Here is a 25,139-nt window from a genome sequence, read left to right on the forward strand (position 1 = left end):
CTCTAAAACTTAAGTGCTTTTAATGGTCCAAAAATTATGGTATTTGCTTCTTGGTGCTCAAAATTGAAACACAACGTTTCTACCTTAAACTCTTACATACTAATATCACCTGGATGATTAAGTCACATATTCAGCAATTTTGATTATTCCCAAGGATTTTCCTCCTCATTTTCAACTGTTCTTGCTCTTCAACCCTATTTCTACTTGATTTCTTCTGTAGTGCTTTATTAACATTTCTTCAACAGTTTCTCAACATTAGACATGATTGTCATTACTTTCACAACTCTTAAATACTTAATTAAATTAATAAGTGCTTAAAATATGTGTTATGTAAATAAATGCTTAAAACACATACTATTTTCACTGACAGCCATTATCTGTCACCCATGTGTGGTTTTTATGGATTATTGCATGCTTGCAACTTTACTAGCCAGGGTCAATATGTGAAGTTCATACACAGATGAACCTTGGAGAAAGATCTGTTTTGAATATGGGAATACTGTTTTGATAACAAGCAAACGCCACACGGTGTTTGTGAAACTTCCCTGATGAGGAAGAACCACAGGGTTACTTGTTATAATCACAAATTCCTAGTCCCTTTCCTGGGTTCACCAAACAGAATTTCCTAGAAAGGGGACTGAAAAGTTATATAATTAACAAGTATTACTAGTGATTCTTATCAGTTGAGTTTGAGAAAAGAGCAGCCTAAAACAATAGTCTTCAACTATTTCTTGAGTGAGCCCAAGAAACCACAATTTAAACAAGTACTCCTAGTAATTCAGATGGAGGCAGACTCTGATAACTTATTTTGGATTAAATGCCACCAAGGGGTAATTATCCTTGGTTAGGTTGACATTTGTTCTCATTTAGTGGTGTTGTTCCGTATACAGAAGGCAGACACAATAACCTCCACCAGATACCTCCTGAATGTCTTCTGCCAATAGTAATGTGTCCAAATCATAAAATCAGATGGAAGTCCTAGGTCCAATTTGGAGAAGACGAAGTAGCCTAAAGAATGGAGTAAGACTGGCAATTTTATATCCCCTATATGCCTCAACTTTCTAAGATGGTGGGTAGTGTAACGAACTTGTGTATTAGAATAAAACCCCCTCTACTTCAGTAATTTAATCAGAACCAACTAGGCAAAGATCCTTAAGAAATCTCAAAAGAAGAGTCACCAGCTCCAGGACTCTCTCAGCAGGGAAGAACAATGTCAGAATGGGAGACCCTATTCCACTGGGATTCAAACAAGAAAAAACCATGTAGTTTATTTAATTTAGATGCAGTTTAGAAAGTTTACTGTTTGGACAGGAATCAAAACATCAAATGAGGGTAAGCTAGCCTAGTAATTTAGAGATAGATAAAAAGATAGGAATTAGCTAAAACTCAAGTTGTCTCTGGAGATTGTGCAAGAAATTTCCAGGTAGGGGATGGATGGAGGTAGAGTGGGAAGATAAATTACATTCCTTAAATATCACTGGGAAGGATTATTTTCTGTGCCAACTTTGACCAACTACTTTGTGAGGCAGATAATAATGAATGAAAATTCTAATTTTTCCATGCCACTGAAACAATCACTTCCAAGGATTACTTTGTAATTATGTGTCCATATTTCTGAATTCAGTCACCAATCACTGGAAATAAGCCACAGCGATAATTGCCAACCTTCTGCTTAAACTACATCCAGCGCTTAGCATTATTATGCTACTTGTTCCTCGCAAACAACAAAATATTTACATATTTTTTATTAGTGTCTCTTTTGGTCTTCATGGAAGAGAGTAAGAAGTATAAAGGGAAAACTGTTAACTCATCTGTTAAGCTGGTTCTGCATGAGTCTTTCAAAAGACTTCCAGGTATTATGTGGATATATATTTTTATAATACGTAACTATATAATTTTAATGGTCTGTTTTTTAAAAAAACAGTAGTGCTTTTGTTTCTCATGCAGTTAGCAGGATAGTTTGAATTGGGACATTTTTTTGTTCCATTACAACTGTCAAGGCATTAATTTACTACTTAATGACTTCTAGTCGTGGCATTCTAGTGGTAAATATGCACAGTAAAATAGGAAAAAATGATGATAGAAACAGGACCTACTAAAATTGAATCTCATTACACTTAAATTCAGAGTTGGTAAGACATGTATAGAAATTGTAACACAATGAGATGATATGGAGCAAAAATGAAAAGCAAAACATGCATTTAATGATACTATAAAGCAAAATGTCAGCTAATAACAGCATATCTGTGTAAATTTGGAAATTAAGGCAAGGAAACCTGAATGTAACAGGACTTTGCAATGAACTTTTAGGTTGTCTGAGTCTAGGAAATAGTGATCAATTGTGATAATGTCTACAAACAGCTATAGATGCAGACCAAAGAACCCCATTACCAGTACAAAATAGATTTTTCAGCAAAGCTCAAGGTCATGCAGTATCTGACTCACACAGAGATTTAAGCCCCTTCTCTTTCTACCAGAGAACTCTACCTTGGTTACTCTGCATTGGATTACTCTCAGGAAACTAGCAATATTTTGGAAATGTAAATAATTATCTTCCCCTAATAACTCCATCTGCTAATTCAGTTTTAATATACCAGTTTTGCATCAAGTGAAAGTCATCTGTACTAAGTCATGGAGATTAATTAAATTTTACCATTTTTAACTAATCAAACGTAAAAATTTCTGACGCAAATATTTAAGTACCAATATTTTACCTGTTCCACCAATGCTGTTTGCTTTTCCAGAGCTACACAAATATTTTCATTAATTTGCTCTGAAGTTTTCATGCGCTTAACATTTTCTTTGTTTTCTGAAAACATCCTCTTCTTTTGATTATGGCCTTGGGGAGATGGAGAGATCAGAGATAAAAATATTCCTTCTAATGAAGGAAACAGGGACATTCTCTAATTTAGGAACCCTCTAAGCAAATTAAAAAACTAACATGTGATCATGGCAGCAGTTTTTAGAAAATGCAATTGTATGAAAAATTGCGACAATCTTTTTTTTTTTTTTTAATGAATATCCTAGGTAGGGTTCTGGTCTCAGATACACTTTCCCTCCAGCCTTATTTAATACACACATATCATCTATTTAATAATGACAAAAACTGAATAAACTGTATCATTTAATCCTCTATATATTTATAGTTACTTAAGTGGTCACAATATCTTTATAAACATTTACTAAGGTAGTCCTACATATTTTTAACAGGTGACCCTATCTTTAAGCAATTTTAAATTCATCTTGTTCAATGATCATTCTGTAGCCTAGACAAAAACACAAGATTTATCCTATAAAATCAGTTTTTTTCATACTTCATTAAACTACAAAACACCTATTTCTAATGAAATATACTTTAGGTATTTTAATGATCTCATAACCCTAAAGCTTCACTGGTTAATTATTTGATGTGTTTCACTCTACACACACATCCATGTACATATGTATATATTCTTACCATACATCAGGTCAAACTTGGCATATGATTTACAGGTCAATTCTATGAAAAATAATATGGGTTCACCAACAATTAAAAAAACCCACAGTTTCTTTCAATTAACCTATTAATCTAATAAATAAAACTTCAAAATAAAAAAGGATGTAGATGAAATAAACCAAACAAATGCCATGAACTACCTTTTGATTTTTTTGCACTCTCATGGAAAAGTGACTGATTTCTTCTTTGACATAATTTACCTCCCTTTGGACCTAAAAGATACCATTTCCCCACCCCACCAAGAATGGTTCAGAAACAAGATACTCAAATAATTATTTTCATTGTCTACTTTTTTCCCTATATAAGGTGGAGAAAAAGTACATTTACAGTTGTGAGTATTCAAAACAGTTTACTCTTGTACAATTATTTATTGATTATTGTTATCATTTTCCATGCAAAAAACTATAAACCTACTTTTCCCCCACCTTGAATGCACTCTTTCTACATCTGAGACTATAAAATCCCCCCAAAGAGTGATTATTTTGATTTGCACAAAAGGTGTACAAGCATACACTTACTGTTACTCCTATCTGTGTCAAGTGATGACAGCCATGTTGAGTCTGTATTTTCACAATCTGAAATGCTGGAATGACAGGCTCTACAGGATTCTTCACCTTTCAAACTGTCAGCAATACAGTTACTAGAAATGATTGAATTCACCACCATACGTGTTTTATCAACAGGGACAAAACGGGTGTCTGAACTTAAAGTCAAAATGTTATTTTGCCTTTTATAATGTGTTTCTAATTGGGAAACCATCTTATCAATTCTCTTATCATCCAAGGAATTGATTACTGTAGACTCTGGCATTTGAACTATACCACTCAATACACTGTGTGGATCACTAGTGGATTTCAGATTACAATCCACTTTGTGTTGTTCAAAAACGGATCTTGTTACATTTGCCTGATATTCAAAATGGTTTTCAGAAGTGTTTTGTGAATCTTTTGCATCTTGTGTAGACAGTTTCCTGGGAGATTCTATTGGTTTACTTGGCTTTTGGTAAAGGCATACAACTTGTTCTTCAATGTATTGCAATCTCGTTTCCAAACCAAATTCTAGTGGTTTTATTACATTCTGAGAAACTATATTACTTTTTTGCGAGCATATTGAATTTTTGGTAGAGTCCAAAGAAGGAGCATCATTTTCAGAATGTCTACACTTGTTATTTATGACACCAATACTTGAATTCTGATTATCACTTGACACATTATTTCCAATTGCTGCTGTTTTCAGTGCTTCAACATTCTTTGACTTATTGAGGATCTCTATTTGCTTCCGGCAACTGGCAGGCATTGTTTTTTTTGCTTTTAATATCTTCCGTTTACTTCTATCTGGACTTGCCATCTTTCATATCCTAGAATTTAAGATAGCATATTTAAATGCATTTCTTCAGAAGACTAAAGCTAACATTTATTTATAATATTAAAACAATGTTGACTTCAAATAAAATAAAACATGTACGAATAAATTTAACCAGGACCTATACTTGGAAAATTATAGGACACTGAAGAAAGGAATCAAAGATGATACAAGTAAGTGGAAGCATATACCACGTTCATGGATAGGAAGAATTGACATCATGAAAATGTCCATACTACCCAAAGAGATCTATAGATTCAGTGCAATTTCTATCAAAATACCAATGACATATTTCATAGAAACAGAACAAATATACCTAAAATTTATATGGAACTACAAAAGACCCTGAATGCCAACAAAAATCTTGAGAAAAAACAAAGTTGAAGGAATCATGCTATCTAATATCAAACTATACTATAAGGCTATAGTAATCAAAACAACAGGATACTGACATAAAAACAAGACAGATTTCCAGACAAGATGGAGGCATTGATAGAAACACTTAGCTCCCTTGCACAACCAAAAGAAGGATAACCAACTTAAAAACAATAAACAGCCCTGGCAGGTGTAGCTCAGTGGACTGAGCATGGGCCTGTGAACCAAAGGGTTGCTGGTTTGATTCCCAGCCAAGGCACACGCCTAGCTTGCAGGCCAGGACCCCAGCAGTGGGGGATACGCAAGAGGCAACCACACATTGATGTTTCTCTCCCTCTCCTTCTCTCTCTTTCTCCTTCCCCTTCCCTCTCTCTAAAAGTAAATAAATAAAATCTTAAAAAAAATAAACAACCACAACTGACAGAAATTCAAACTGCATGGAACTCCAACAACCAAGGAGTTAAAGAAACATTCATCCAGACTGGTAGGAGGGGTAGAGACAGCAGCGGGGAGGAGAGGACCCCCAACAAGGCAGTGGACCACATGGGCTAGGTGGGGCTGGCTGATTGGGAAACTGAAGACTCGAAACTTCTACCTGTAAAATACTATGGGGGTTGTGAAGGCTGGAGAAATCCCAGTCTCACAAGAGAATTTGTTGGAAAGTGGGGCTAGAGCAGAGCGAGCCAGCAGCATTGTTCCCACTCTGATGCCTCCATGACAGACAGCACTACAATGCAGCAATGAGGGTTGCCCTACCCTGGTGAATATCTAAGGCCCTGCCTCCTTACAACATAACAAGTGTGCAGAGACAAAGAAATACCACCTAAGCAAAAGAACAGATGAAAACTCCAGAAAAACAACTAAGCAGCAAGGACATAGCCAACCTATTAGATACAGTGTTCAAAACACTGGTAATCAGGACACTCACAGAATTGATTGAGCTCAGTTGCAAAATGAAGGAAGAAATAAAGGCTACACAAAGGAAATAAAAGAAAATATAAAAGAAACCAAGAGTGAAGGGAAGGAAACTGGGACTCTTAACGATTTAGAACACAAGGAAGAACAACTGGAACAGAATGAAGGAACAAGAATTCAAAAAAATGAGAAGAGGCTGAGGAATTTCTGGGACAACTTTAAATGTTCCAACATCCAAATCATAGGAGTGCCCAAAGGAAAAGAGGAAGAGCAAGAAATTGAAAACTTATTTGAAAAAATAATAAAGAATTCCCCCAATCTGGCAAAGAAAATAGACTTCCAGGAAGTCCAGGACACTCAGAGAGTCCCAAAGAAGTTGGATCCAATGAGGAACACACCAAGGCACTTCATCATTAAATTACCCAAGATTAAAGATAAGGAATTTGAAAAGCAGCAAGAGGAAAGGAGACAGTTACCTACAAAGGAGTGCCCATAAGACTATCAGCTGATTTCTCAAAAGAAAACTTATAGGCAAGAAGGGGCTGGAAAGAAGTATTTGAAGTCATGAAAGGCAAGAACCTACATCCAAGATCACTCTATCTACCAAAGCTATCATTTAGCATGGAAGGGAAGATCAAAGTGCTTGGCATGGCACCAGAAACCTTGGAGGAGAGCCAGCTCAGTGATAGCAGTGTAGCAGCTCCCTCCCCTCCCAGGGCAGTGAATTCCCAGAATCATGCCAGGAGTAAACGGGTAAAGTCGCTGTGGGGGAGGGCGAGTAACAAAAAGACAGCAAGTACACCCACTGCTGACTATATCCAAACTGGAGCAGAGGTCATAGGTTGGATGGTGCCACATCCTGGTGGCACCTGGAGCTGGGGGAAAAGGTGAGCTGCGACTGGCTGAGACTGAGATAGACTCTAGACTTGTCAGTGAGTTGGAAAGTGTGAAAAGCCAGGCAGTGGCAAAGAACAACATCAGCGACAACAAAGACTTTTTTCCAAAGGGGAACTGAGGTACACTGGGCAGGGATCTTGCACTCGCAGCTGCTAGGTCAACAAAGGAGGAGGATTGCGGGCAAGGTTTGCTCCCACTCAGTGCTCCTCACAGATTGATCAATGGGGTGCAAAGTGAGGTGGTTTATCAGCACCAGCATGGCACATCTGGGTAGAGAGTGAGGGCCAAACAGTGCTATGAGGGCATGGGCTGAAAACTGGGTATCTGTAATTGTTGTAGCTCAGACTGAGTACCTCCATCCTTGCCAAACCACCTGAGAGGGAAAATAGCCCAAACCCCCAATGCCTGCAGGAGCCAGGCAGATCTGCAAAACTGGCTGGGAAGGCTTAACCAGCTGGGAGGGGGCGCGGTTCTTTTCTTCCCTTTATTATTTATTATTATTATTATTTTTTTTTGCAAGAGTAAGATAGTAAGAACTGGAGCTGAGAGAAAACCAGAGACAGACCCAGAAAGAAGTCACAAGGTGAACACCAACAGCTGAGACAAATTTCACCTTGCTCTTCATAAGAATATCTTGCATTTTTAAAAATTTCTCTTCTTTTTTGCCCAGCTGGCGTAGCTCAGTAGATTGAGTGTGGGCTGTGAACCAAAGTGTCGCAGGTTTGATTCCCAGTCAGGGCACATGCCTGGGTTGCAGGCCATGACCCCCAGCAACTGCACATTGATGTTTCTCTCTCTCTCTTTCTCTCCCCCTCCCTCCCTTCCCTCTCTAAAAATAAATAAATACAAATCTTTAATAAAAAAAATAAACAAACAAAAATTCTCTTCTTTTCCTTTTTATTTTTGTTTTTCCCCTTTCATATTGATTTTAATTTTTCTTCTTTCATTTCACTCATATTCCAAATAACTCACTACTCTTGGGTCTTTTACTTTTTATTCCTTTCATTCATATTATATATTTTTAAATCATATTATTGTTATTCCAAATAATACACAGCATCCTTCCCTGGTTTTAGTCCATTTTGCCATCTTCATGAGCTTTATTACAGTTGTGATAAACTTTATCTTCTCTCATTAAATGCTATGTTGCTATCCCTTACACTCACTATTTCTCTTCCATCTAACCTCCCATAAGCACTCTTCCTTCTTAAGTCAGCTCATATTCTTTCCCCCCCCTTAAAAGAGTCATATTTCTTTTCCACCTTTTATAAACAGTGGCTAGTTGAATGAAATACCATGGTTATTGCTGTACTTCTACAACAGAACTCCTATTTGTTCAGTACTTCTTTGTACTTGAAATACTACAGATTACTCTTCCTCTGTTTTACACCATTCTGCCTTCCCCTGCCCCCGATCAGTTGAGGGAGGAATTTTATTTCATTCCCTCCCCCCCTCAATCTTGGCTTTATTCCTTACTCTTACTAGTTTGCTTCCCCCATCCTCTCAAAATCATTTTTCTTTATAGTACACATCTCATATTCACTTTTTGTTTTTGCACAATATTCTTATTCCTATCCCACCTCTATTAAACTTCATTAAGCAGTTGTTGCTATTGACCATGTTGTGGTTTTTCTGCAATTTTGATTCTGTTGGTCTAATAACTTTTCAATTTTACTTCAAACCTCAGAGTATACTCTTCCCTTTTCTTAACCCATTGCTCCTATCATCCTTTTGTGTTTTACTTATGTTTTAAATTTTGTTCTCCAACTTTCTTCACCTTGGTTCTATACCTATTCTTATCAATTCTCCCTCCTCTTACTACTCAATATTTTCCCCTCTTTTAGTCATCTCATATTCAATTTTTCATAGCTTGTAACATCTGTAATCTCTCTTCACCTTTATCAATCTCTGCTCAATTGTGGTTGAGATTGCTGATGTGGTAGGAGGGTTCTTTTTGCTGACATAGGATTGGTTGTTTGGTAATACTGCTTTGTTAACTAATACCTGTACAACAGTAAGCCCACTGGAAGGGAGAACCCACAAACAAAGAAGCCACCAACAATTAAACCCAAGTATAACAAGACAGCCCACATAAACAAAAGTGCAACCTAGAGTATTTAGACAAGGAGATCAAAGAGACTGCACTACTGAGTCCAACAGAATTCCTACCATGTAAGTCCACCCCATAAAAACAGGCAGACAAAACAGAGCACCCTGAGATACAGAAACAAACAAAAACAATCACCTAAGATGGGGAGACAAAGAAAGAAACTGCAATGGAAAGGAATTGAATAATCCCCAGTAAAAGACATAACTAAAATTGAGGCAAGCAATCTATTAGACATAGGCTTTAAAAAAATGCCCATAAGGATATTCAAGGAACTCAGTGACAATTACAAGAAACTGAGTGGGAACTACAACAGCATGAAAAAGGAAATAGAAACTATAAACAAAAACCATGAAGAAATGAAGAATACAATATATGAAATAGAAAATACACTAGAGGAATTACAAGCAGGATGGATGAAGCAGAGGACCGAATTAGTAAGCTGAAAGACAAGGTAGGAAGAAATACCCAGGTAGAGCAACAGCATGAAAAAAAGACTCAAGAAGTATGAGGACAGCTTAAAGGAACTCTAGGACAACATGAAACAAAAACAACATTCAAATCATAGGAATACCAGAAGGAGAAGAAAAGGAGCAAGTGACAGAAAACCTGTTTGAAAACATGACGACAGAAAACTTCCCCTACCTGGAGAGGGGAAAAGCGATGCAAATTCAGGAAGTACAGAGGGTTCCAATTAAGGAACCCAAAGAGGCCCACTCCAAGACACATCATAATTAAAATGCCAAATTTTAAAGACAGAGAATCTTAAAAGCTGCAAGAGAAACAGACAGTAACATACAAGGGAGCTCTGATAAGGTTATCAGCTGATTTCTCAACACAAACACTACAAGTCAGAAGGGAATGGCAAGAAATATTCCAAGTAATGAAAAACAAAGGCCTGCAATCAAGACTACTTACTCTACCCAGCAAGGCTGTTATTCAAAACAGAAGGAGAAATAAGAGTTTTCCAAATAAGACATGGTTAAAAGAATACACCTCCAAACCAGCACTGCAAGACATGCTAAAGGGACTGCTTTAAGATAAAGGTATAGCATGAGAGAGGGGAACACAGATACAATATGAAAAATTGTAGTGAATAAGTACCTTTCGGTAGTAACATTAAATGTAAATGAATTAAATACTCCAATCAAAAGATACAGGGTAGCTGAATGGATAAGAAAGCATCACCTGCTTATATGCTGTCTATAAGAGACCTACCTCAGAACAAAAGACCTATACAGACTGAAAGTGAAGGCTGGGAAAAAATATTCCAAGCAAATGAACAGGGGGAAAAAACCCAAGGTAGATATCAGACAAAATAGATTTCAAAACAAAGGCCATAAAAAGAGACACAGAAGTCCATTTCATAATTCTAAAGGGAAGCATCCATCAGGAAGCTATAAACAGTGTAAACGGGTAACACCAAACATATGAGCAACCAAATATATAAGGAAAAGCTTGGAAAGCTTCAAAAAAGATATAGATAGCAACACACTTACAGTAGAAGATTTTAACACCACACTGTCACAACAATGGACAGATCTTCCAAATAAAGAATGAACAAGGCCATTGTGGCACTGAATGACACACTAGACCAAATGGGCTTAACAGGACCTTTCACTCCAAAGAAGCAAAATACACATTCTTTTCAAATGCACAAGGAACATTTTCAAAGATAGATTACATGATAGGACAAAAGACAGGCTTCAAAAATTTTGAGAAAATTGAAATCATATCAAGCATTTTTTTGTGATCACAATGGCTTGAAACTAGAAATCAATCTCAAGGGAAAAACTCAACAGTGTAGACTACATTCCTATCACAATCAGGCTAACAGGCAAATGTTACCTGTGACTATGACCATGAATGTATCCTATTAAACCTGTACTAAGTAGATCTCCAATCAAAAAATGCCTGAAGCCACTGTGCTGCCAAGAGACAAGTGAAGAAAAACCAAGATGAAGAGAAAGCAGTGTTAAATTAACTATAGTTAAAATATCTTACTTTTAAAAACCTTACAGAAACAACTAACCATATGAACACACTGCAATGGTCCTTCTCAGGGCTTTTGGGAAAAAACCCAAACTACTGAAAAATCCTAAAACATTGAGGTAAATATGCCTTTACATTTGATGCATATAAAAGCATGCAAAATCCATTAATCAAAGTATATCTTAAAGAAAATACTATTTTTGAACAACCTACCATTCAATCAAATACTACCAGTAATTTGCGTTTATGAGGTCCCCCAAAACCCCAGAAATATCTCCTGGGGGGCGGGGCCCTTCTGTTACAGGCTTGGGCTGCTAGGTGAGTGTTCTAGGAACCCATCGGGATTGGTATACCAGCTGACATTGTTGTGAGAGAAGCTATGTTCAAGTTCGGTTCATTATTTTTGAAGACAACACAGTTGCCTATTTCATGATGGGTGATTTATGAGTGCACCTGCCCACACCACCCTGAGTATTCAGCAGTTTTTGACCCAAAACGACATGACTTCTGTGCCCTACCCTCCCTATTCACCCAATCTCACCTGAGAGACTTTTGTTTTCCCAAAAGAAAAAGGTCAAGTGGAAACGTTTTGCTAATGTCGAAGAGGTGAAAAAAAAATGGCAGAAACACTAAAATGCAACAAAAACAAGTTCAAAAACTGTTTTAAGCAGTGGAAAAAAGTCTCAATGGGTGTACTGCATCAAATTGCAAGTACTTTGAAGGTACTGAAGTTTAAACATGTAAGAATAAACACTATTTTTTACAAATAAATTCCGGGCTTTCTTGGGTCCCCCTTTGTATGCCTATTTCCCCACTCCATGCCCCCATCTCCTCTGTTCACCATTATAATTGTATTTTTAAATTAAGTTTAGTTTCATTGCTGTTTGTAAATTAGAGTTTAACTATAAATGCGAGGTAAACTATACACAGCTTAACTGTTTTTTTAGCAAAGTATAGTTTTTCAATACTTGTTTTGTCACTCATACAGAATTCATTCACTTCATTGTGTATAGTAAAAATTCTTTTACGTTCATGGTATAGTAAGACGGTGGAACCTCAGTTCTCAACTTTAATTCATTCTGGAGTGCTGTTTGTGAGAAGACTTTTGTTTGAAAACCCAATCTTTTTTTTTATTAGAAATAATGTAAATTGAATAAATCTGTTCCCTGCTTTAAACTTTCTTATACACAGTACCTGTTCAATATATTGCTTAATGAACACACCCCGCCCAGGGTATGGGTTGGGGGAAGGGACAAATGGAGCAGGGCCTTTGAGAGCTGTTTCTCATAGCAACAGCCTTTCAGCTAACCTCTGGCGTGGCCATTTAACATATCTATAGCCTTTGGCTGGTCGCTTAGATATGTTAAATAGCTGTGGCCTTGCTCACAGCCAAGGGAATGGAAGTAACTTCCCCACCAAGACGTAACTGGGGGGCAGGTCCCCTGAGTTATAGCGCTTGCGTGGGAGCTTGGAGATGATTGGCTCCAGGACTTGGGGCCACACCTGCCCAGACTCATGATGGCAGCCCAGTAAAGCTGGAAGAATATGAGTTCTGGCATGTGAGGCCGAGTGTGGGAGGAGTCGGAAATGGGGCTGCAAAGGAAGATTGGCCGCGGGGATTTAAACGGAGATGCAGCAGCCCTGAGAGACAGATTCACCATGCGGTTTTAGCAGAGAACCGCCACAGAGAACCGCCACTTGGCTTTGGCAGAGTGGCGCTCCCCCCTCCCCCCCCCCTTGCAGCCATTGTGCAAGGGGAGAACCATGCAGCTGTGGAAGTGCAGAGAAGATCACAGCCATTGAGAGAGAACCACGCAGCTTTAGCAGAGTGAGACTCCCGCAGCCCTGAGGGAGAGAAGCACGCGGCCTTGGCAGAATTGGGACTCCCATGGCCCGGGGAGAGAGGACCACGTGCCTTTGCCAGAATGGGGACCCCCGCAGCTTTAAAAGGGGGAACTGCCGCCTGGTTTTAGCAGAGATCCCGGCGACTCAGCTGAGGGTGCCGGGAACCCAGGGAGGTCTCCCAGTCGAGATCGAGTACTAGCTGGGAATAACCAGAGGAACTGCCTGAGCCATGGACTTCTATTTCCTTTCCTGAGATACGGTACTCTGGACTGGGCAAAGGGGGAAGGAAGGAAGGACTGTGTCTGTTTGTGGGTGTTCTAAGGGACTTTAGGATTTTTGATAAAGACATTAGGTCACTACTTTAAGTTTGTATAGCATTAAATAAACATTTCCTTTCCTTTTCATGAATCTCTGGCATTGAGAGACGTCTTTCCTCTGGCGGCGGACATGACGGACCTGGGGGCTTCTTTCAGTAATAGTATATCGTCCCAGGCCCCCCTTGTTTGTTCTGTAACAATGTTACAAATGACACTATTTCATCTTTTCTGTGGCTGAGTAATATTTCGTTGCATATTTGTAATCCAATCATCTGTCAAAGGACACTTAGGTTGTTTCCCTCTCTTGGCTATTGTGAATAATGCTGAGATGAACATAAGGCTACTTATATCTCTAAGATACAAGTGTTTTCAAATTTTGGGGGCATATACTCTGAAAAGGGATTATTAGGTCATATGGTGGCTCTATTGTTAATTTTTTGAGGAATCTCCAACTATTTTCCATAGTGGCTACACCAATTTAAATTCACACCAGTGGTGTATAAGGGTTCCCTCTTCTCCACATCTCCAATGCTTGTTATTTCCTGTCTTATTGATAATAGCCATTCTAACAGGTGTGTAGTGATATCTCAACTGGTTTTGATTTGCAATTCCCTTACAACTACTGATGTTGAACATCTTCTTACATACCTGTTGCCTATCTGTATGTCTTCTTTGGAAAAATGTCTATTCAAGGTCTCTATTTTTTAATCAGACTGTATTTTTGTTGTGCTATATGTATTCTTTATATATTTTGGATATTCGCCCCTTGTTAGAGTTATCATTTGTAAATATCTTCTCCCATTATGACTTTTTCTTTTGTTATTGGTTTCTTTTTTTGTGTAGAAGCTTTTTAGTTTGATGAAGTCCCATTCAATTACTTTTTCTTTTATTTCCCTTGCTGTTGGGGTCAAGTTCACAAAAACCCCTATGAGACCAAACTCTGTAAGTTTAGTGTCTGTGTTCACGCCTTATATCCAAGTCTTTAGTCCATTTTGAGTTATTTTTTTCATGGTATCAGACACCAGTTTCATTTCATTCTTTTGCATGTGGTTTTCCAGATTTCCCAACACCATTTATCAAAGAGACTATTTTCTCTCCATTGTGTTTTTGGCTCCTTTGTTGAAAATTAGTTGCCCATATATGGGGCTCTAAATTCTGTTCCACTGGTGTGTTTTTTGCCAATACCACAGTGTTTTGATTACTGTAGCTTTGTAACATGGTTTGAGTTGGGGATGTGGTATTTCTGGCTTTGTTCTTTTTCCTCAGAATTGCTTTGATTATTTCGGATCTTTGCCATTTCATTGAAATTTGGAGATTTTTTGTTCTATTTCTGTGGAAAATGCCATTGGGATTTTGATGGGAAGTGTATTAAATCTGTATATTGTTTTAGGTAATATGACCATTTAGCAATGTAAATTCTTTAATCCATGAATATCTTTCCATTTCTTTGTATCTTTAATTTCTTTCAATAATGTCATATAGTATTCAGAGTATAGAGTTTCACCTATTTGTTGAGTTTATTTCTAGGCATTTTATCCTTTTGTTGAAATTATAAATGGGATTTTTCTTCATTTCACTTTCTGATATTCCATTGTTTGTTAGGAAAATAATGGAGTTTTGTACATTGATTTTGTCTCCTGAAACTTTAACTTATCTGTTTACTATTTCTAAGTCTTTTAGTGGAGTCTGTAGGTTTTCTATAAATAGAATCATATCACCAACAAATATTTTTTCTTCTTCACTTCCAGGATGGATGCCTGTTATTTTTCTTGCCTGATTACTCTGGCTAGGACATTCATTACTATGGTGAATAATAGTGCTGAGAGTAGGCGTACTAGTCTTGTTCCTGATTGTAAGCATTTCTTGAGTGGATTTGTTGGGTAGCAAAAAGGTATACAAGTGTTCAAATTTTCAAGATAGCCAAATTATTTGCCAAAACAGTTGTACCAATTTACACACCTATTGACAATGAGTAAGAGAGACCACTATCCTAGCTACATCCTCCTTAGTCCTTAGTATTGTCAGAGTTAATTTTTACCAATCTACTTGGATATAGATGTTTATCTCACTGTCGTAATTTGAATTTACCTAATTACCACCATCTTTTAAAATTTACTGGCTATACAGGTTTCCTTGTCTGCAAAATTCCTCATTGTATCTTGCTCATTTTTTCTATTGGGTGGTCTCTTCTCAATTAGTTTTTATAGGACTTAATATATTGTATTTAACTAGCCTTGGTCAATCCTTTGTTATATGAGTTAAAAGTACCTTCTTTGGTTATGTGGTTTGACTTTGTTCCTCATTTTTTAAAAATCCTCAGTCAAGGATATCTTTATTGATTTTTAGAGAGAGGAAGGGGGAGAGAAGAAAAAACATGGATGTGAGAGAAAAACATTGACCAGTTGCCTCCTGTATGAACCCCAACTGGGAATCAAGCCCACAACCTTTTAGTGTATGGGATGCTTCTCCAAGCAAATGGACCACTTGGCCAGGGTGAAATGCATACATTAAAAAAAAATCCTCACCTGAGGATGTTTGCTTTTAGAACAAGACAAAGTGAAACAGAAAAGGGGGAGGGAGGATAACCCACTGCTGCTTTATTAACTAAGTTCATGTATTATTCTAAATCCTTTATTGTGACTTCAACAATCTTCACAGTATAGTTATAAGGAATAGATTCCATCTCAAGAAACCACTTTCTTTGCTAATCCAAAAGAAACAACCCTTCATCCATTAAGGTTTAATCATGAGATTGTAGCAATCCAGTCGTATGTTCAGGCTCCATTTCTAATCCTAGTTCCCTTCTATTTCCACCATATCTACACTACAGTTACTTCTTCAACTGAAGTCTTAAGCCCCTCAAAGTCATCCATGAGGGTTAGAATAAACACTTCCAAACTCCTGTTAATGTTTATAATTTGATTTCTTCCCATTAATTATAAATGTTCATAATGGCATCCTAAATGGTAAATACTTCCCAGAAGGTTTTCAATTTACTTTGTCTAGATCCATTACAGGAATCATTACCTATGGCAGTTATAGTTTTATGAAAGGTACTTCTTAAATAATAAGGCCTGAAAGCCTAAATTATTCTTAATCCGTGGGCTAAAGAATGAATACTGTATTGGCAGCATGAAAACAACATTAATCTTGCTGAACATGTCTATCAGAGCTCTTGGCTAACCTAGTGCATTATCAATAAGCAGAAATATTTTCAAAGGAATCTTTTTTTTCCAAGTGGGTCTCAACAGTGGGCTTAAAATATTTAGTAAACCGTGTTGTAATCAGATATGTTGTCATCCAGGCTTTGTTGTTCCACATATAAAGCACAGGCAAGCTATATTTAGCATAATTCTTAAGGGCCCTAGGATTTTCAAAATGGCAAGTAAGCACTGCCTTCAACTTCAAATTCATAAGCAGCATTAGCTCCTAACAAAAGAATAAGCCTGTCCTTTGAAGCCTTGAAATCCAGGCATTGACTTTTCTCTAGCTATAGTCTCAGATGGCATCTTCTTCCAATATAACACGGTTACATCTATACTGAAAATCTGTTGTTTAGTGTACTAACTTTCATTAATTACCATAGCTAGATCTTCTGGATAGCTTGCTGTACCTTCAACATCAGTACCTCCTGTTTCACCTTATACTTTTATGTTATGGAGATGGCTTCTTTCCTTATATTTCACAACCAACCTCTGGTAGCTTCAAGCTTTTCTTTCATAGCCTCCTTACCTCTCAGCTTTCACAGAATTGAAGAGAGTTAGAGTCTTGCTCTAAATTTCTCTTTGGCTTGAGGGAATGTTGTTGATCTTCTATGCAGACCACTAAAACTTTCTCTGTATCACCAATAATGCTGTTTTGCTTTCTTATCATTCATGTGTTCACTGGAGTAGCACTTAATTTCCTTCAAGCAAGAGACCTGGCTTTCAGCATATCTTGGCTTTTGATATACCTTCTTCACTAAGCTTAATCATTTCTAGGTTTTGATTTAAAGTGAGAGCCACACAACTTTTCTTTCACTAGAGCACTTTGAGGCCATTACAGCGTTGTTAACTGGCCTAATTTCAGTATTGTTGTGTCTCAGGAAATAGGGAAGACTGAACAGAGGGAGAGAGACAAGAGAAGGGCTAGTCAGTGGAGAAATCACAATGTAACTGAACACAGGTCCAACTGCCTGCCAGAATGAAAGCCAAATTCATGAGACAGGTGCTGGTGAAGAGGAAAGCGGTTTTTCAGATGCAAGCAATCTGAGAATCTGGGGGGGATTCATGTCTCAAAGCCCATCCCAACATCTCGGTGCCAACAGAGGTTTTTAGAAGAAGGGGGGGGGGAGCAGAACAAAGAGACTGAAGGGAGGGGTTGAAAACTTCTCCACGTGCAGACTAGCACAGGCCACTCTGATAAGGATCTCAAAATTGCTCAAGCAATGGTCTGGTTTTCGTCATCCTGGTTTTATGGTTGAAGGTCAGCTCATCTTCCAGAGCTAGGACGACTGAAGGTCAGAGTCTGTATCGTTTTAAGTTAGTTGCTAGGAACATGCTGCTTATCTACAAACTACATATCAGCCAGAGTTAGTATTTAGAGAAGCAATGTCAGAAGAAGGTGGGATGGATTGTAAATACTCACTGTAAGGACATACATTTATCAATCAAGTTTGCCATCTTACATGGCTGCAGTTCATGGTGCCCCAAAACAATTATAATAGCAACATCAAAGGTCACAGATCACTATAAAAAATAATGAAAAAGTTTGAAGTATAATGAGAACTACCAAAATATGACAGACACAAAGTAAGCAAATGTTGTTGGAAAATGGTGCTGATAGAGTTCTTTGATGGAGGGTTTCCACTAACCTTCACAACAAAGCAAAGCACAACAAAATGAGGGATGCCTGTAATAGGAATACTTGCTCTGAGTGAATTATTCCTAAAGGTTATAAACAGTATGAGATAATTGGTCAGAACAGTTTGCGACTTGCTAGTTGATAAAAGCATGCTGAGAGGTACTTCACCTGGAAAACCTCTGTATTAAAATATTTGGGGAAAACAAGTAAAACTACCAGTAAAAGGCTCTTGTGTGTTATTGGTAACTGCCTAAAAGGTGAAGGGATAGTTTACATGTTGGAGAGAGACTGAATAAAATGTAATTAATTACTAGGAGAAAAAGAAGCAAAACTTAGTCTATTGTGGGATCCTTGGCATCATTAGAACTCCTCTTCAATCAGCTTGAACCCTTTGCTGCCAAATAAACCATATTTCACAGAAATTGTATAAATCATAGTACTGTCCTGTAACACAAATTTGGAAAGATAAGCCATATGGGTTTTCTCAAATTTTAATGATTTGCCATTTATAATTCAAGTACTTAATTCATCTAAATTGATTTTACCATATATTGAAAGGAATCTAATTTCATTTTCCCTCAGATATATAATTGATAGTATCCTGTTTAATATTAAAGTATAATCTAATTTGTCCTTTTCATTGTATTTTGTTTGATGATATAACTCCTGCTGAATATATTACTATCCATCCCAAAATTTTGTTTTAGATATTTCTTTTAAAACTTCTTGAAAACAATTTAAGGAATCTGTCTTTTAATGGAATTCAAACCAATTACATTTATTGTAAATGGCATATTAAAGCTTTAATTTACATTTGGTTTTATGCCCTCTGACTTTTACAACTTGTTGCTTTTTGCTTTATTTTTTGTTACTTATGTTATTTCATATTACTTTAATATTAAAACATCCTTTTATTTTATAAGGTCTACGTATGCTTTACAATCCCATGGATTCCATTATATTTAAAGATTTTCTAAAAGCATTCTTCAGCCAACATTTCATTAACCACTGAGGTCAGAATGAAAATATTCTTTGAGTATTCCTTATCTAAAAAAATTTTTCCTTCCTCTCATCATTACCCCTTTTAGTATGTTTTTTCATTGAATTTAGAATTTTGTACCCCAGATTTTAGCTTCCTTTTACATTATATTTACTCTCAAAAACAACTTTGGGTATTTATAATACACTCTGCTATAAAACCAAATACAGCTACTATTAATAATGCTACTATTAACATTGATGTATATATTTTTGAGTGGGCCTGTTTTTATTTCCCTTGAATATATGCTTAAGTGTGGAATTGCTGAGTCATATGGTAACCCAATATTTAACCTTTGGAGGAACAGTCAGATTGTTTTCTAAAGAGTCTGGACCAATTTACACTCACACCAGGAGTATATAAGGAATCCATTTTTAACACCTCTTCATCAACACTCATTATCTTCTTTAGTATCACCATCTTGGTGCAAGTGATGTCGTACTTTATTGTCACTTTGATTTGCATGTAACTCATGGCTAACAACATTGGGTATCTTTACATGTGCTTATTGGCCACTTGTATATCTTCTTTGGACAAACATCTACACAAATCATTTGCCCACTTTATTTATTTATTTACTCACTTATTTAAATATGGAGCACTTCATGAATTTGTGTGACATCCTTGTATAGGGGCCATGTTAATCTTCTCTATATCGTTCCAATATTAGTATATGTGCTGTTGAAGTGAGCACTCATTTGCCCAGTTTAAAATTGGGTTGTTTTTTTTTAATTGCCTTATACGGGTTTTAAAAAAAAAAAATATATATATATACAGTGGAACCTCAGTTTTCAAACTTAAGTTTTCTAAAAAAATTGTTGGAGAAGCAATTTATTCAAAAATCTAATCTCCTTTGTCACCTGAGAGATGTGTGCCTGGTCACACAAGTTTCACCATGAAAGGAGTGTTGTGTGGAGAATCAAAAACTGAAGTTTTGTTGGACAACCAAGACGTTTTTTCCATAACAACTTGGTTGAAAATTGAATTGTTCCAGAACTGAGATGTTTGAGCCAAGGTTTGAGTATATTCTGAATTTAAATCCCTAATCTGATATGGTTTGTACATTTTTAATCCCATTTGGTGGGTGTCTTTTTGATTTCTTGATGGTACTCTTTTGCATGTGGACATACAATTTTCCCAGCACCATTTAAAAAGGACATTCCTTCCCTCCCACTGAATTGTTTTTGGAAGCCTTGTTAAAAACCACTATAAATGTGAAGGTTTATTTCTGCACTCTCAATTTCATCCCACTGATACACAGATCTGTTCTTACACCAGTACTGTTACAGAGTGGTCAGGCCAAATTGCTGGAGGGCAGGGAACAGGAAGAAAACCCCAAGGTGGTATTGAAAATTAAAAGCGGCTTGCCCTCCCTGTAAAGGGAGGAGCCACCAAAGGAGAGACATTGCCCAAGGCAGCAGGGAAGCTTGTGACTGCAGAAGGGAGCTTGTACAAAGCATTCATGACTGGAGACTTTGCCTCCTTATAGAACATGATGGACAGAAGAGGCAAAGGCAAACATGGCCAATACTGGCCCTCAGTTAAAAAGCTAGGCACTCCCTTGGCTTCTGGAGCACATGGGATTCTGGGAGAGGGCTTTTAAACAACAGATGGACAGAAGCTCACTCTCTTGGTCTCTTGGCCTTTTGGTTTCTTGGGTTCTTTCTTGTATTGCCTCACATGGGTGGGAGTGGCAGATGGTAGGGACTGCTTGGGTCTTAGACCCTGCATGGCTGAAAGCCAACCCCTAGAGGTAGGCCCTATGCTGGGATATGTGCCTCGCCGGGCTCCAGACCTCGGAACACTATGACCCACTGCAGCCTGGCACATGGGTCAGAGATGGCTTCAACTCTCTTGTCCTAGAAACAGCACACAAAGACATTAGCTGAGAAGTTCCTCACAAATGAAGCTCCCCCTACACGACCATAGAAGTGATTTGGCAGCACACCCCAGACCCTGAGAGAGAAAGAACTGCTGTGAGGCAATGGCAACTCTGACACCAGAAAGAGAGAGGGCCTAAAGCTAAAGAAATGTAGACCCATTTAAATAACAACCTTAGACTACAAATAATTAATGGGAAACTTCTAAACATGGATTTGGACATTAATCTTCCTGGGGGTAACTTTTTTCCTGTGCTTTGCAAAAAAGGTCAGCTCAGTTGACATGAAGCAGAAATATTCCCAGGTCCCTCAAATTAAAAACCCTATTAATAAAAATCATTTCCCCTCTGCACAAATCTTCATGTTATGCATATACATGGCAATAAGCAACCAGACCCCATGCTGCCTGGTTACAGTACCATATTCTTGATTACTATAATTTTCTGGTAAGTTTTTAATTCAGGATGTATAAATTCTCCAGCTTTGTTCTTTTTGAGGATTGTTTTGCTATTCTGAGTTTCTTGAATATCGATGTAAATTTTAAGATCAGATTAACAATTTCTTCAAAAAAGCCAGATGGAACTTTGAAAGGGATTGTGCTGAATCTGTAGATCAATTTAAGGAGCACTGCTACCTTAATTGAACCAAGCATTCTGATTCATGAATATGGGATATCTTTCCATTTATTGAGATCTTTACTTTCTTTTAATAATATTTTGTAGTTTTCAGAATTTAAATTTTGAACTTTCTGATGATTTTATAAATAAAACTTAATTTCATTTTTGGTCTGTTCATCACAACTATATGAAAATACAGTAGGATGCTGAATATTGATCTTGTGTCCTGCAGTATTATTGACCTTGTTTCTAATCTGTAAATAGGGCTCTTTTTTTTTGTAGATTCCTTAGGATTTTCTACATACAAAATCATTTTATTTGTCAATAGTCTTATTTTTCCCTTTCTAATCTTGGTGCTTTCTATTTGAAATGCTTGAAATAAATGTATTTTTTAATGCAGAATTTAAATGGGAAGAGTAGTTCAATAAGACAATAAGTCCTTGTCTTATTCTTGGTTTAGGGGAAAATTTTCAGTTTTGAACTATTATGTATGGTATTAGCTGTGAAATTTTTACAAATGCCGTTTATCAGCTTAATAAATTTCCAAATTGTACCTGCTTTCTTGAATGTTTTTATTATGAAGAAACACTGAATTTTAACAGAAAATGTTTTTTCATCATCTACTAACATGACCATATGGCCTTGTTCTCTGTTGTATTGATATGGTCCATTATAGTGAAGTATTTTTCGATGTAAAACCAACCTTACATTCCTGGGATCAATCCCACTTGATCACAATGTATAATTCTTTATGTTGCTGGATTGGATTTGCTAATATTTTGTTGATGATTTTTTATCTACTTTGATGAGGTATTATTCTCCAGTTTTCTTTCTTGTTATGTCATTGCCTGATTTTATCACAATAATACTGGCCTCACAATGATTAGAAAAGTGCTCCTTCCTATTCTTCATTTTCTTGGGCAAATTTGTGGAGCTGATACTTTTAAATGTATGGTAGCATTCGGCAATAAAGTCATCTGACATGGGGCTTTTCTTTGTGTTCTAATCCAGTCTCTCTACTTGTTATGGGACTGTTCAGATTTTCTGTTTCTCATTCACTTTTCTACATTTGGGTCTTTAGGGATTTGTCTATCTCCTCTATTTAACTTATTATACAAGTGAATTGTTCTACAGTTATTCTACAGTATTCTCTCACAATCTTTTTAACTTCTCGAAGGTCAGTAGTAATGCTCCCTCTTTCATTCCTGATTTGACTAATACAAGCGTTTTTAATGGTCAGTCTAAGTAGAGGTTTCTCAATTTTGTTTACCTTTTTAAAAACATTTTAGTTTGACTCTTTTTTCTTTCTTGATTTTATTAATTTCCACTCTAATCTTTATTATTTCCTTCATTCTGACTTTGGTTTAGTTTATTCTTCTTTTTGTATAAGGTTAAAGGCTTGATTACTGATTTGAGATATTTTTAAATGTAGGACTGATGACTACAATTTCCTTCTAAAAACTGTTTAATGCACCATGAAATTTTGTTACGCCCTATTTCCATTCATCTCAAAGTATTCTGTAACTTCCCTTTTGATTTCTTCTTTGAATGACTGGTTATATTTAAGATTGTGTTAATTTCCACATAGTTGTGAGTTTCTCCACTTTATCCTGGTATTGAATTCTAATTTCACTCCATTGTAGCCAGAGAATGTACTTTGTTATGACTTCAATCCTTTTAGATTTGTTGGTTTGTTTTATGGCTTAGCATAAGGTCTGTATTACAGAGTGTTCTAGGTACATTTGATAAAAATGTTGTACTGTGCTGTTTGTTTTCTTAGGTCTATGTAGTTAATAGTGTTACTCAAGTCTTTTCTTATTGATCTTCTGCCTAGTGTGCTATCTACAAGGGGGGACCCCCCCAAAACCCAGAATTATCTTCTGGAGAGCTTGTAGTACAGGCTTACCCTGCTACTACATAGTAACCCGTCTGGATCAGTGTATGAGCTGGCATTGTGAGAGGCTGTGTTTGGGTTCAGTGATTTTTTTAAAACATTCTTTCAATGCATTTGTCCATTTCATGATTGGTGATTTATGAACACATCTGCCCAGACCATGATGAGTGTTCAGCAGTTTTTGACCAAAATCAGCATGACTCTTATGCTCCACCCTCATTATATTCATCCAATCTTGACCTGAGTGATTTTTTTCCTTCCAAATGCAAAAAGTCCTCAAAGGGAAAGTTTTGCTGATGTGGAAAAGGTGAAACAAACAAGCAAACAAACAACAACAAAAAAGGCAGTAGCACTAAAAGGTATAAAAATCGGCAAGTTCAAAATTCTTCTGAACAGTGGAAAAATGTCTTGATAGTTGTATAGCATCAAATGGTGAGTACTTTAAAGGTGACTGAAGTTTAAACATAAGAATATAAAATTTTTTGTACATGAGCAAAGCTGTGTTGAAGTCTCCAACTATTGACATGTCTAGTTCTCCCTTCAATTCTTGTCAATACATTTTGCTTCATATATATTGGTACTGTCATTAGGTGAAACTATGTTTATAATTGTTATAACTTACCAAGGAACTGACCCTTTTATTATAAAACCTCCCTCTTTACCTGTCGGAATATTTTTGTTTTGCTTATTTTGCCTGAAATCAGTAGAGCCATCCTAGCTTTCTTATGGTTGTTATTTTCATTATGTATCTTTTTCAATCCTTTTACTTTCAACATATTTATAACTTTCAAGCTAATGTACAGCTCCTGTAGACAGCATATATTTGGAGGTTTTTTTTACTTCTAGTCTGACAATGTCTGCTATGTGACTAAATTGTTTTCCACTCACATTTGACATTCATATTGACACAGTTGTAATTGTTGGTGTTTCAGTCTTTGTTTTATGTCTCATGTATTTTGCACCACTATTCCATTCTTGCCTTATGTATTAGTTTCTTTAAATGCTTTGTAAGTTCTATCATTTTAAAATTTAGGGCTTTTTTTGCCTATTATACAGATATATAATCAGTGCTTTTTCATTGATCACATCTAAACCACTTCATTAAATTCACTTATTAAGTCAAATATAGACTCTTTTGACCTTTCTATGCAGATGCCATGATTTTTTCTCTCACTAATCCTTATTTCTTTTTCTTGTCTTATTGCATTGGTTAGAACCTCCAGTTGATATACATAGGTATGCTGTTAGTGGAAATCCTTCTCTCACTACCAATCTTGGATAGGGTGTGGGGTTTCACTGCTTTACCACTAAATATGATTTTTGCTATACTTTTAAAATAGACACTCTTGTCCCAGCTGGTGTGGCTCAGTTGGTTGGGTGTTGTCTCACAAACCAAAAGGTGGCTGGCTCAATTCCTGATTGGGGCACATGCCTGGGTTGCAGGGTTGAGCCTCAGTGCAGGGTGTGTTTAGAAGGCAGCCAAATGATGTTTCTCTCTCATGTTGATGTTTATCTTCCTCTTTCTCCCTTCCTTCCCTCTCTCTAAAAAATTTTTTTAAAA

General features: G+C 36.8%; 1 protein-coding gene and 1 non-coding gene across 3 annotated transcripts in view; both read right to left on the reverse strand.

The window, feature by feature from the left end:
• ATF7IP2 (activating transcription factor 7 interacting protein 2) overlaps positions 1–25,139 on the reverse strand; it is an 80,062-nt gene that overhangs the window by 47,590 nt on the left and 7,333 nt on the right. For both annotated transcript variants that reach the window (XM_028515716.2, XM_036020936.1), the window contains exons 2-3: positions 4,015–4,853; positions 2,715–2,839 (exon numbers count right to left, since the gene is read on the reverse strand). In XM_028515716.2, coding sequence (XP_028371517.1) covers positions 2,715–2,839; positions 4,015–4,843 — 954 coding nt within the window. In that variant the 5' untranslated portion in view covers positions 4,844–4,853. The remainder of the gene's footprint in view (positions 1–2,714; positions 2,840–4,014; positions 4,854–25,139) is intronic.
• LOC114513800 lies at positions 19,775–19,881 on the reverse strand. The gene has a single exon (XR_003685874.1). It is a non-coding gene; the product is annotated as a U6 spliceosomal RNA (small nuclear RNA).

This window comes from Phyllostomus discolor, chromosome 3 (genome assembly GCF_004126475.2).
Source record: "Phyllostomus discolor isolate MPI-MPIP mPhyDis1 chromosome 3, mPhyDis1.pri.v3, whole genome shotgun sequence".
NCBI lineage: Eukaryota > Metazoa > Chordata > Mammalia > Chiroptera > Phyllostomidae > Phyllostomus > Phyllostomus discolor.